At 33.8% G+C, this 14,272-nt stretch overlaps 1 protein-coding gene across 1 annotated transcript in view; it reads right to left on the minus strand.

The window, feature by feature from the left end:
- Positions 1–1,528: 1,528 nt before the first annotated feature.
- Positions 1,529–14,272, minus strand: part of LOC139513107 (uncharacterized) — a 41,695-nt gene continuing 28,951 nt past the window's right edge. The window contains exons 3-10 of the mRNA XM_071301283.1: positions 12,987–13,096; positions 12,147–12,294; positions 10,855–10,998; positions 9,918–10,070; positions 7,718–7,837; positions 7,374–7,445; positions 4,644–4,716; positions 1,529–3,687 (exon numbers count right to left, since the gene is read on the minus strand). Of these exons, the coding sequence (XP_071157384.1) occupies positions 3,297–3,687; positions 4,644–4,716; positions 7,374–7,445; positions 7,718–7,837; positions 9,918–10,070; positions 10,855–10,998; positions 12,147–12,294; positions 12,987–13,096 (1,211 nt within the window). The 3' untranslated portion in view covers positions 1,529–3,296. The remainder of the gene's footprint in view (positions 3,688–4,643; positions 4,717–7,373; positions 7,446–7,717; positions 7,838–9,917; positions 10,071–10,854; positions 10,999–12,146; positions 12,295–12,986; positions 13,097–14,272) is intronic.

Raw genomic sequence — 14,272 nt, forward strand, 5'->3', positions numbered from 1 at the left:
AAGATGTGGACCATATTCTATCATAATCATTTGGTAACTAATGCAATTAGTGTCTCTTCCATGCCCGTCTTGAACATAAAAACTAAACTAAATATAAAATAAACAATACTCCTAATGCTCAGGTTGGTTGTCATCGTGCAACACAGTTAAGATCAGTTAATTACATGTATAGGAAAATCATAGAACTACATTTATCATAAAACACTGTCAAACATCCAAACATACTATCCACACTCATCTGTGTCCACACTTGTACTTCAGTAAAAAAAATCCTGTAAATGTCATGTGCTCAGCTGTGAATGTGAAATGTATAGTCCAATTTTCTAAATATATCAAAACATTTAGCCCTTACACATACACATCTTCATGAGATGTTTCGACAAACTAAAAATATTTTTTTACACTGGAACTAATGAATTATTCAGCAGTTAAAATTGAAAAAAAAAAGTTTTAACTATCTACTTTCATTTCCATCTCATCAAAAATTGGTAATTAATGAGTAAGGAAAGAATATAAAATAAAGAAATATTCAATAACTACATGTAAATATATTTCAGAGATAGAAGACCCAAAACCTCATACCTTGTATACATACATATTATTTGTATGAAGATGTTTCTATCTGACATGTATATCCATCGTCATTGACCTCATTTTCATGTTTCAACAACTGCTTAAAAATGTAACGGTTTTTATTGTCGTGTTAAATTCTCGCTCCCTTTTATGAGTAATAAGTTACAATATTTGGTTCTAATGTCTACAAGTGTTCCCCTAACCTCGACGTCATTTTATGCATCATGGATCAAGGTTGAAATTTCCTATGATCGATACTGACCTTGACCAACATTTTCAAGGTGCATTGGTCAATATTAAGTATTGGATAGGGTGTGTTTCTCAAGTACTACATGTATAAACATTTATAAGGTCAACAGTATTTTGTGTATGAAATGAGTTTTTGCTGTACATGTCTGTCTGGCAAGGTCGTCTGACTTTGACCTCATTTGTTTGGTTCAAAGGTCAACGTTATGATATGCGATTTATGGAATGCATGCAAGGTTAAGATGTCCATCTTATCTCGACCTTATATCACTTTTTCCAAGTTTAGTTTTTGCCAAGCCTGCGACGAAAGTTGCGGAAAGCAATACATAGCAGTGGCGGATCCGAAAGGGGGGTTCCAGGGGTTGTTATAGGCCGACTCGGATTTTTACCTTATATTTAGCATCGGAATTATTTGGGTCTCACAGCGTAAGAAAAAATCTAGAATTTGCTTGAATTTTTGGGAATGACCTTTTTAAGAGCTATTGAAGTCTTCTATGAACAGAAAAGTCAGTGATATTGGGCAAAATATGCTATGATGTATCGTAGTTAAAAAAAATAATAAGTCCGAATATCCGACAAAAATTTATCAACCTGATCTGTAAAAAAGTTTATTTAATGAATCGATAAGTTTACTAGAATCGTATCTCGGTTAACAACATCACTGTAACAAACAGGATGTACTATCCCGTAAGTAAAGAACAGAATAGAATAGAAAACTTTATTTTTATTCAGCATTGGATGAAATATACAAACATAAGCTCTAGCGAGCTTTTAACCGAACATAAAAAACATAATACAAACACTTAAAACATAGCATCATGCACATATAAAACATTCAACAAAATAAAGCTGAGCAACAATCAAATGTGCTAGCAATCTTATATAAAAAATCTATATATTCATTAAAATGTTTTAAATAGAAATAGTACAGTTTGACCAAAAAATCAGCAACTGTAAAAGAAAAAAATCAGCAGCAGTAAAATAAATTTAATTTTTTTTAAAAAGCGCTAGATACAACAAAAACCTATTTATTTACCAGGCTAAAAATTTAAGTTAACAAATAAATATGGAAAGCAATATAATAATAAATTATTTAAACAAAATGAGTTGCAGAGCTGAAAGTATAACAGTGAAGACTACAACATTAAATGATTGAAGAACATCGATAGTTCGAACCATTCGGAGACTGAATCATGTTCCTAAATAGGGAAAAACTGTTTTCCGTCCTGAAATGGTCTAAAATGAATAGATATAGGAAGATGTGGTATGACTGCCAATAAGACAAGTACAAGTCACAATTTATAAAAGGAAACCATTATAGGTCAAGTTATGGTCTTCTACACAGAGCCTTGGCTGACACCGAACAGCAAGCTATAAAGGGCCCCACAGAATACTAGTGTAAGACTTTTCCAAAGTGTAGCTGCATCATATTTCAACGATTTTCCACCCGGCGAACATCTAATATATTACCATATCTAAAAGAGTACGTTGTAAATATGTGTATTTAAAGTCATCATACACAAATCGGAGTGCTCTTTCTTCCACTTTTTTTCTAATTTTGTTAGTTTTTTTTTCAGGGCAAAAAAATGCCAAGTCAAAGGACAAAAATTAAAATCACTCATAAAAAAGTATGACATATAGCGAGTTTATTAAATTTGGAAAGAAAATTGAGTTTTCTATAGTTATACAGCCAAACTTTCAAACAAAATCTTAATATATATGAAAAAAATTAGTGAGGGTTTAAAAAATTTGTTGTCAAATCCTTAATATACCAGTTTACATAGCATACGTTCATTATAAGTTATATGGTTCGCTACTGACCAGTGGCGGATCCAGAGATTTTCATAAGTGGGGGCCCAATGACTGGCCTAAGAGGGGGCCGCTCCAGTCACGCTTCAGTGATTCCCTATATAAGCAACCAAAAATTTTCCCAAAAAGGGGGGGCCGGGACCCCTGCCCCCCCCTAAATCCGCCTCTGCTGACCCCCTACGGATCCATAGAGGGTTAGTAAAATTCATAGGGTTGAGGCCGGTCATTATACACACCTTTTGGCGAACGTCTTAGTGTATATAAACACTGTTAGATGGGGCCAAAGGAATATCAACGCCCAAAATAAAATTAACAGTAGGGAACGACAAATTGACTATTTTGTCGTAAATTTTGGAAAGAGTTCATTATTAAAAATAGGGCAGTAATATTGAATGCACAAATCCTAATCACTTTCTTAAATTCAATGAGCCGTCATCATAATCTTTCTAACAGAATGCTACAATCCTTATTCTATTGCCACACATTCAGTTGGCGATCCATAGTTACCAAGTTGTGAACACATATAAAAGGAACAGCGAGGATCAAATGTTGAGTGACAAAATAACGAATTAACTGCAATGCTTGACTGAAAAGCAATAAAAATCATCGATAAAAATCTTGATGAACTGTTGTTGTTAACGCTGGTCCAACGGAATGTCCGGCAATTGTTAACGCTGGCTTAACGGAATGTCCGGCAATTTCCTACCAAAGTTAGGGGTTCTAGCTGGTTCTATATATTCGTTTGTTCCTAAATTTACAGTTGAGATATTAATATCATTCGTATCAACAGTTTGTTTGATATCGTTGGGTAAACTGACTGGCCGAAAATTTGATTCCTGCGTGGAAGTTAATTGTCCATTCTGACCATTATATCCATTATATCCAGAAACTGAACTGTCCCTTATGTCAAGATATGGATGGTAAACATCTGTTGACTGTGCATAAATGTGATCATATACTCTGCTGTCCCTTCTTGGTATTTCATACTCGTTCGGTGCGTTCGTATTTATCACCTCTAAATTGTCTATTTCTAATCTATCTTTACTAGATTTTTGTTTTCTAAAAAAAGAAATATATATTTACATTAACAAAGAAAAGGTTTTCTTAGAAAACTAATTAAAACATTGACCAACCAACCATGAAAATGAAGTCAAGGTCAGATAAACCATGCCAGGCAGGCATATACAGCTAACAATTCTTCCATGCAACAAATAAAGTTAACCTATTGCATATAGTACTAGAAAAGAAGACCAAAACTCAAAGACTTAACTTTGACCACTGAACCATTTGAAAATGAGGTCAATGTCAGATGACACCTGCCAGCTAGACATGTAAACCTTACAATCATTCCATACACCGAATATACTAGACCTATTGCTTATAGTATCTGAGATATGGATTTGACCACCAAAACTTAACCTTCACTGATTCATGAAATGAGGTTGTCAAATGAAAACTTTTGACGGGCATGAGGACCTTGCAAGGTACGCACATACCAAACATAGTTATCCTATAACTTATAATAACAGAGAATTTAACATTACAAAAAATGTTAACTTTTTTATCAAGAAGTCACTGAACCATGAAAATGAGGTCAAGGACAATGGTCATGTGAAAGACGGAAACTACGTAACATAAGGCATTAATAAACAAAGTATGAGCATCCAGGTCTTCCGCATTCTAAAATATAAAGCTTTTAGAAGTAAACTAGCGCGACTCCGGATAATTTTCACTATGTCGAATTTTTTGTCCAAACTCGACAAAAAATTAGGAGGCACACAATAATCAGGAAATTAAAATAAGAGAAGAAACCAGAGGAGTAAACGTTTAAAGTGGATAGAATTTTTCTTCTATTGATGCCTTTTCTTACTCCGTTCTCTAAAACGAAGCGCCAACAAATGGCAAACTAATACATGATCCATCTCTCTTAAAAAAGCTACAAGAACACCTACCTCTTAAAAGTTCATTTTTTCTCTGTAATATATACAAAAATTTATGTTGATAAAAATACTTACTTTCTCCAAATAACAACTATAATAACAGTTGCAAACAGAACAGTAACTCCCACAACACACCCAACTATAATTCCTGAAAGTATATATAAAAGCTAGACATAATTTAATCTTCTTATGCAAACTATTATATGGTTGGTCCAATAGTATGATATGAGATGATCATGTGACAATAACAAGGTTGATTTCAAGCAGTTTTCAGCTAAGTTAAAAGGGGGTCCTAGACCAGGATGAAATGGAGGGGGGCAAACTATACGTCTCCATCCCAATGGATTGATCGTCAAAAAAGAGGGTTCCAACCCTTGGACTCGCATGATCTGCCCCTTCAGACTACATTTCTAGTTGTCCTATGCTGATATGACAAATTAAGAGTATGTTATTTCATTGTCAACCTGCATTTTAAATTCCCTTCTCAGAATTCAATTTCAACCAAAGCTGACAAGCATGATTATTTTGGTTTTAATCATAAATATAATATCTTCCCCGAGCGCAGCTGGATACGACCCCAACTGGTAACGACCCTAAACAGTTTGGGCAAAAAGGGACACATTATCACTGAACTATAAAAAAAGAAGATGTGGTATGATTGCCAATGAGACAACTATCCACAAAAGACCAAAATGACACAGACATTAACAACTATAGGTCACCGTACGGCCTCAGACATTAACAACTATAGGTCACCGTACGGCCTTCAACAATGCGCAAAGCCAATACCGCATAGTCAGCTATAATAGGCCCCGATAAGACAATGTAAAACAATTCAAACGAGAAAACTAACGGTCTTATTGTGTAAAAAAATGAACGAAAAACAAATATGTAACACATAAACAAACGACAACCACTTAATTTCAGGCTCCTGACTTGGGACAGGCACATACATAAATAATGTGGCGGGGTTAAACATGTTAGCGGGATCCCAACCCTTCCCCTAACCTGGGACAGTGGTATAACAGTAGTACATATTTGTTTAGGGGCCAGCTGAAGGACGCCTCCGGGTGCGGGAATTTCTCGCTACATTGAAGACCTGTTGGTGACTTTCTGCTGTTGTAATTTCTATGGTCGGAAGTTGTCTCTTTGACACATTCCCCATTTCCATTCTCAATTTTACAATATTCACGCTTGATATAGGTCTGAATTAGAATTGTAATAAAATATTTGACACCTAATTTAGTTTTCTGACACAGAATGACTCTAGTCAAAGAACTCAGAATTTAGAATATGAATTTATATTCATTTTTGTTTTTTGCATTTGTGCAATACACTATGCTGTTGATAATTGACCCCCGAATTAACCCCCTTCCGTTTAGCGTTTTGTTGACAGTTTGTATATTTGGATTTTTAACTAATTTACGCTGAAAAAAAATATTCAGATTGTCATTCTTCTACTAATAGTTTTTGATTGCCTGTTGTTATCTTACGAAATTTACATTTATAACATATCAAAACTAGTTTAAATCAAGTGATACATCTTATGCTTAACCATAACTAAACCCATACGTAGGTTGGGTAATAAAGTTCCTGACTAAAGTTTATTTATAACAAGAGGCTGTCACAACGACAGCAAACCGGATTTATTAATATTTATTTGTGTCCTGGCAATATCACAAGAACCATCACTGATGAATGGTGAAAGTGAAAATCGTCAATATCAAACTTGACCTCCATTTTGTCATCAGTATCAACACCTTAAAATTTGAAAAGCTTAGATTGAATGGTTCATGAGTAAATGCAATAACGTGAATGGAAACGCCATTTCACAATCTTTCAAGAACCATAACTCCTGAACGGTAAAAGTCAAAATCGTCATTATTGAAATTGACCTCTAATTTGCCATCAGTAACAACATATAAAAATTTCAAAAGCTTTTGTTGAATGGTTCATGAGAAAATGCACGGACACGACTGGAAACAACATTTTTCAATCTTTCAAGAACCATAACTCCTGAACGGTAAAAGTCAAAATCGTCATTATTGAACTTGACCTCTATTTTGTCATCAGTAACAACATATTAAAATTTAGAAAGCTTTGGTAAAACAGTTCATGCGTAAATGCACGGACACGACTGGAAACACCATTTTTCAATCTTTCAAGAACCATAACTCCTGAACGGTAAAAGTCAAAATCGTCATCATTGAACTTGACCTCCATTTTGTCATCAGTAACAACATATTAAAATTTGGGAAGCTGAGGTAGAACAGTTCATGCGTAAATGCACGGACACGACTGAAAACTCCATTTTTCAATCTTTCAAGAACCATAACTCCTGAACGGTAAAAGTCAAAATCGCCATTATTGATCTAGACCTCCATTTTGTCATCAGTGACAAAATATTAAAATTTGGGAAGCTTAGGTAGAACATTTCATGCGTAAATGCATGTACATGACTGGAAACTCCATTTTTCAATCTTTCAAGAACCATAACTCCTGAACGGTAAAAGTCAAAATCGCCATTATTGAACTTGACCTTCATTTAGTTGTCAGTAACAACATATTAAAATTTTAAAAGCTTTGGTTGAACGGTTCATGAGTTAATGCACGGACAACATTTGATTGCCGCCCGCCTTGTTTCTTGTCTTGTTAAGGTAGCACTACAGTGAAATTGTGTAGTTCAAAACATAGCCTTCTCAATATAGTTCTAGGGTCATCCTTTCAAACAGAGACATGAATAAATGATAAAAGCGGGAATACACTTTTTTAAATTAACTAATAAAAGATATCAAATGACGAAACCTGTGATTGAATCTCCATCATTGTTCGTATTTATAGGTTGAGGAGTTGTTGTTGGCTGTTGTTGATTTGTTCCTACAATTAAATGTAAATATTAGCAAGTTACTAACATCAACTTATGCTGAAGACAGGTTCAAGGCTTCATTTTTCTTTCAGAATATAAAAGATAACGTGTACCTTATTATAATTGAGAGTTAGAAGAAAATCTTTTGAAAACAGTTTGGTTTAGAAGATTACTTCTTTATAATTAAAACGATTTATCATATTAAAATACCAAGGCTGATTCATGAATAGTACATACTAGACCGGTACCATATAAATCAATACAAAGTATACATTCTATATACCTATTGAACAAATAAAGGGCAGGTCTGTTAGTTCTGTCGTCTGTATGCAGTTGACACTTCCCGTGTTTGTTTTTACACATTTTGCACCTCTAGCAATACGTAATCCTGGTATCATGCCATCTGAAACATTATCGATACACAAATAAAACATTAAAACATTTAACTGATCAGTTCAATTGGTGAATATACAGTTGGCATGAAAACTACATGTTATACTGTGTTCATCGAATCTTGTATTTAAGTTCGAATAAATATTCATTAACTTTTTTTGGTGTTAACTAATACTGATTAATAAACGGATCATTTCCTCCGCAAAGATAAGATGTCTTTTTCTATGGCGAACATTTCAAAGCAGTCTTTTAAAATTTTGTTTTTAAAAATTAAAAGAACAGGGTTTCAATGCCTCCGAGTTGCACACATTTTACCTATTCAAGCGCAATAATTAAATATTTGATGGTTTTTTTTTAAATCTTTTTATAATTATCTTAGAGAATTAAAGTCTCGAGAGCAAATACAATTGCAATTTCCAATACAATTAATTTTTCCAAAGGGCATATCTCTTTTAAAAGTATTTGATCGGCACCGATTTCTAACTTTTCCGAGATGTTGTTTATATATAAACCCTTGAAACAATTTAAAAAAAAAAAAAAAACTCAGGCAAGAATTGTACACATGGGGGCGCTTACAAATCAATTTCTATATAGTGAATATTTCGGGAGAGATCCGTTTGCGCCAAAAATGCGTCCTTTTGCGTCACAACTTTTTTTCTGGCAAGAATGGTACACATGAGAGCGCTTACAATGAAATTCGACATTATAATTAATATTTAAAAATTAAAAATTTGCTCGGCATTGATGATCACTGATATTCGAACTAACTGAAAAACATATAGAATGAAATTCAAAACAGTGTAGCTGTGGCCATTGATTGGCACATTAAAATCATCCATTGACTGGGACAATTTCTACAATGTGTAAAAGTACATCAATTTGTAACATTTTGTAAAACTACATGTATTCCATCCTGAATTATTAAACTGTTAACTACTGCATAGGACGTGTGTCTAATTCTACAAGTGGAGTTAAAGCGAGTATTCTCAGTCAAGTGACTAGATCCTAGTAATTATCGTCTATGTTGGCATCGCCAACATCTGCAACCGGTCGTGGGTTGCAGCTCGTTATCAACTTCAAATCAGTAGCCAGTCTCCCGGTTACACATACCACAGCATTACGTGCAGCAATCGGCGTGACAACTATTCAAAATTGATTTTTTTCTACACATATACTTTATTGGGGAATATAATAAAAATCAGTATTTTCTTTTTAAACTAGAACAAACCAGAGACATATAAAAACATTGAATATATGTTACATCTACTAACATTTAACCACAGATGATAAAGAAAGAAGGGGTGTGCTGGTAAAGTTAGTTGTTGAAAATGTATCATGGTTGCCTAGGCTTTTTCAGTTTTATAACATTAATTGCTGTTTTTGTTTTTGTTTTATTTTCATTTTCAAATCATTAATATATACAAAATAACAAACATTTAGAACAGACCTCCAGAATCTTTTGTCCTGGCTTAGATAGTGCAGAATCACAAGGGTTGACAGGGTATAAAAATATTGTCATAGAAATAAGAAGATGTGACATGAGTGTCAATGAGACAACTCTCCATCCAAGTCGCAATGTATTTAAAGATAAAAAAATAAAAAAAAGGTCCAAGTACGGCCTTCAACGCGGAGCCTTGGCGCACCCCGAACAGCAAACGATATTAATAGCCATCTCTGGACTTTTCTCATGTGGCATAAACTCTGGATTAAAAGGGATCTGTTTGACTGTGCAGGATTCTAAAAATAAAATAAGTCAGGTCCTTTCGTAATGGGGACACTTAATATTGGGAGATCCAAAGGTGACAGACTTCAACGCAAAATGTCTGCCTCCTTTCAACATACCCTCATTTTTCCAGTTCAAAAAACTTTCTTATCCTTCATCTTGTTCAACATACATTGCATAGCCTAATGGAGCAACCATCTGCTTGACCAGAATATTGTTTTATTCATCAAATTGGGGATCAGAATATTTTATTAGAAAAAAAAACATATCCCCCCCCCCCCCCCCCCCCCCCCCCCCATTTCTTACAACGGATATAACACAACAAAAAGCATGGTTTCTAAAGTTTGACCGTTATTGTAATGCTCACCAGACGGATTAAAAGTAAATCTGAAAGGCCCAATCCATGCTAGCCGAGTGGTTGAGTTATGACACTGATAAACAGATAAATAGGATCCAACCTTTTGTGAACAGGTAAGTAAGCCATTGTTGTATGTCCCTACTTCTGTAACATCACCAGTTTCTGAAAAAGATTTAGAGCATAAAACCTGAGAATAAATAAAATTGAACACAATATATAATAGGAAACATTTGTCACAAGTCTGTTTCGACCGAAATACTGACTTCTCTCAGACTCTCCTGGTATTTGCTGAAAGTATTTGTTTTGTAAACGTAGCCACCTTACAAAGAGTTTTTGCTTCAATTTTAAAACTTTATAATTTTGTTTTGTGCGAGGCCAATGTATTTTTTAATCCAATATTTAAGTGTAAAATAAAGGACTGTGTCGAGTACTATATGATACGACACCAGCATGATAACAAGAAATAGTTACATGAATATATATTAACAGTAGGTGTGAGTATAGTAAATAGAGAATAATACATGGCAAAATCCGTATCATATGTCATCCCGAGACCTCAATATCAACCCAAGGGCCTTTAACAAACAATGACGTCATTCAAAAAATTGACCTATATTAAAAGCAAAAAAAACAACCAAAACTGACTTTATGTAAAAAAAAAAAAACAAGTAGGTGTGATAAAGGGTATGCGATAAAGGGTGCGCATCAAAGTTGCGCGATATGGATTAAACAGCAGGCTATTTATCAAATATGCAAAACTACTGTATTTACTACTAAACATATGATAAGGCCCAATAATAAGAACTCGCATTCTGATATCAAATACATATATCTGTATCCAGATCTTCCTGATATTCAATTAATTAATCTCATAATAATGCAAGCCATACTTTCTGAACTTTGCAGTAGTTCTTTGCGTATGGGAGTAAAGTATTATGTTACTTACCACATAGTGCTACTTTTGTAGGTCCAGCATAACAATACATAGCTTTGTATTCATTCAAATGGCACCTAGCAGTCAAACATTCCACATACGACGATGATCCTAAGGAAGTGTCATAAACAACTTGGATGTTTTGATTGGTTACATCTATAAAAAAAAAAAAAAAAAAAAAAAAAAAAAAAAAAAAAAAAAAAAAAAAAAGGCATAACAAGTAATAGCAGAAGTAGTTTGATACTTGACATTCTTTTGTAATGTGACGTTAGAAATTTTTTTCTTTGGGCGATGCATTTGCACTGGGACCTTATTTCATGGATTAATATGCTAAAATTCTTAGTGAAAAAGCAAATAATATGCATGATTAATTTAAAAACACTTTGAACAGTACATTTGTAAAAAGCAAAAATATTCTTTTTTTTAAATCCTAAAAGATCTATTTAAAAAAAAGATGTGGTATGATTGCCAATAAGACAACTCTCCGAAAAGAGACCAAAATGACACAGAAATAAACAACTATAGGTCACCGTACGGCCTTCAACAATGAGCAAAGCCAATACCGCATAGTCAGCTATAAAAGGCCTCGAAATGGCAATGTAAAACAACTCAAACGAGAAAAACTAACGGCATAATTTATGTACAAAAATATGAACGAAAAACAAATATGTAACATATAAACAAACGACAACCACTAAATTACAGGCTCCTGACTTGGGTCAGGCATATACATAGAGAATGTGGCGGGGTTAAACATGTTAGTGCGATCCCAGCCAACCCCATTACCTGGGACAGTGATGTAACAGTACAACATAAGAACGAACTATATAAATCAGTTGAAAAAGGCTTAACTCACCAGATGGATAAAAATACAAATACTACCAATACAAGTGGACGTGGACAGGTATACTTGTACATCCCAACAACAAAATGACAACGAGTACAGATCTGAGAGAACTCGCAGTTAATTACAGCTAGTTCTAAGCCACTAACAACTAACAAAAAAATCATGCATCTAAGACTAAATAGTAACTCATGTTGTTTTCAAAAGCACCAAAATGACTTTCATGCACATTGCCATTTGTTAAACTAGAGCCCACAAAATGAAAACATGACAGTTTTGACAGAAAAGTTCCTGTGTGAATATACGTACATATGTTATGTTATTAATGTGATAAATGATCAGTTATGTAATAAATGTGATAAATCATTTTTTTAAGGTATATTTACAAAAAGAATGAGGAATCTAGTCTCTTACATTTTCTTTTTTTTCTATGACTTGATAAAATAAAAGCTTATTTTACCTGCTGCAGTTCTATACACTGAAACATAACTTTGGCTGTTTGAACCAGCTCTACCACAAAGACCAATATCGTCACATTCGTCTGTACATTCACTTTGAACCTGAACTGAAATCGTCTGGTATGATTCTAAGCACACACAATAACCTCGCTGTAAAATGTATAAAAAAATATTAACGAACATTCCTATATACAACAAAACTTATTCAAACATATCGCAAAAAATATTTCTGTCATAGTTTTTTTCTCGATTTGAAATGCATTTCTCAACAATAAAATCAATCGTTATTCGATATATGTTCTAATACTTTACTGTTCGCTGTTTATGCCAGATTTATCCAGTATAAATCTGGTACTTATTTTTCTATTTTTACTTTTGTTATCATAGAAGTTGAAATTAAAATAGAATGGTGTAATGTTAAAAAGTTGAGACTTATGTTCTCACGTATCTGTTCCAAATCAAATCAAATTCAAATCATTTTTTATCTTTTGCGTTTCTTTTTATTTTTTAGGAAAGAAATGATCTTTATCAATAAGACAAAGTAAATGGAAGATCTCTGATATTGTTTCTGAATTTTTTTTACTACTTTTCCAGAAAAAGGGGGAGTTCGATCATAGTTCTGTCTAAAGGAGTGTGTGAGACCTCTTGTTTTTGTCTAGTTGGGTTACTGTCTCATTGACGTATACCACAAATATCACAATGAACAATAACTAATTCCCCTAAAATGACGAAATACATTATGATATGCAAAAGATACTAACAACCGAACACCAGTAACACTTGAAAAAAAGAGAAAGATAATTTATGTTTTAATTTGTTTCCAATTGTTGCGATTTACATACCTGCATTGCAAAGACTGGATAATCAAAACAATGCTCATAACAATCCGATATTCTATTTGTGGTTCTCGGTGTTTGGCTGTTTTCGAAAATTGAAGACTTGCGTACACAATCTAAAATGTAATATTACAATTACAAATGTTTCACATGTATATTCTGAACAATGACATAAACCTAGCAATGTTGTTTCATAATCGGCCTCTGAAGTCAATAGAAAGGCAAAGAGTTATAACTAGTGTGGATTTAGCCGGCGTTAATATTCATGAGGCTAGCCGTCAATAATATTCATGAGATCAAAACCGCGTTCGATGAAATGTTTTGGGTAGTTATTAGATTGTGACAATAAAATAAATTTTGCTGTTAATATCCATTATGGTTATGCTATTTATAGCAATATAAAGTAATTAGGAAATAGTAAGCCAATAGGTGTCTTCTGCAAGGTCCGCGTCATTTAAAATGAAAGTAAATGAAAAGTTTAATTGCATTGCCTCACACAACACAAAACAATTATGATCATTAAAATGTTGTTATTATTGAATCAATGTAAACTTTAGTAATTAAAACAAGATGATTAAATAGAGGGTAATTAAATGGAATTAATTGTCATATGGGCATTCCATAATCTGTTCGTTGTCTACAAATATAGTCCAATTCTAAAACTAAAATATACAATACATATGATAGTATCACACAATTAAAAAGATCAGAAAAACAAGAAACATAGTTAATTAAAGACATATAATAAACAGAAAAATAGAAACTGTCAATTACTATTTCAATGACATAATTCTTCAAAATTAAGGAGATCAATAAGAGTCTTTAAACTTTAATTCAGTCCATATTATTGTCTCTAAAATGGCCCATATCACTTATGCCCTAGACCCGTACGAGTTAGTCAGAAAAGGATAAGGGGGGGGGGGGGTACCCTGGTATATCACAAATTCGAAAATGAACTATTGCCGGCTGGCCAAACGAAGAGATTCTCCACGTGGGCAATGATACCAGAGGAAGAGGTACTTATTGCCTTTAAAATGGCCCATAGCACTTATACCCTAGACCCGTACGAGTTTGTCAGTAGAGGGTTCAAAGGGGGGATATGGAATCCAAGATACAACGAATTCGAACTGAACTATTGCCGGCTGGCCAAACTAAGAGATTCTCCACATCGACCATTATACCAGAGGTAGAGGTTGGTATTGCCTCTAAAATGGCCCATAGCACTTATGCCCTAGACCCGTACGAGTTAGTCAGAAAAGGATAAGGGGGGGGGGGGGTACCCTGGTATATCA

The sequence above is a fragment of the Mytilus edulis genome, chromosome 2 (genome assembly GCF_963676685.1).
Source record: "Mytilus edulis chromosome 2, xbMytEdul2.2, whole genome shotgun sequence".
NCBI classification, from domain to species: Eukaryota; Metazoa; Mollusca; class Bivalvia; order Mytilida; family Mytilidae; genus Mytilus; species Mytilus edulis.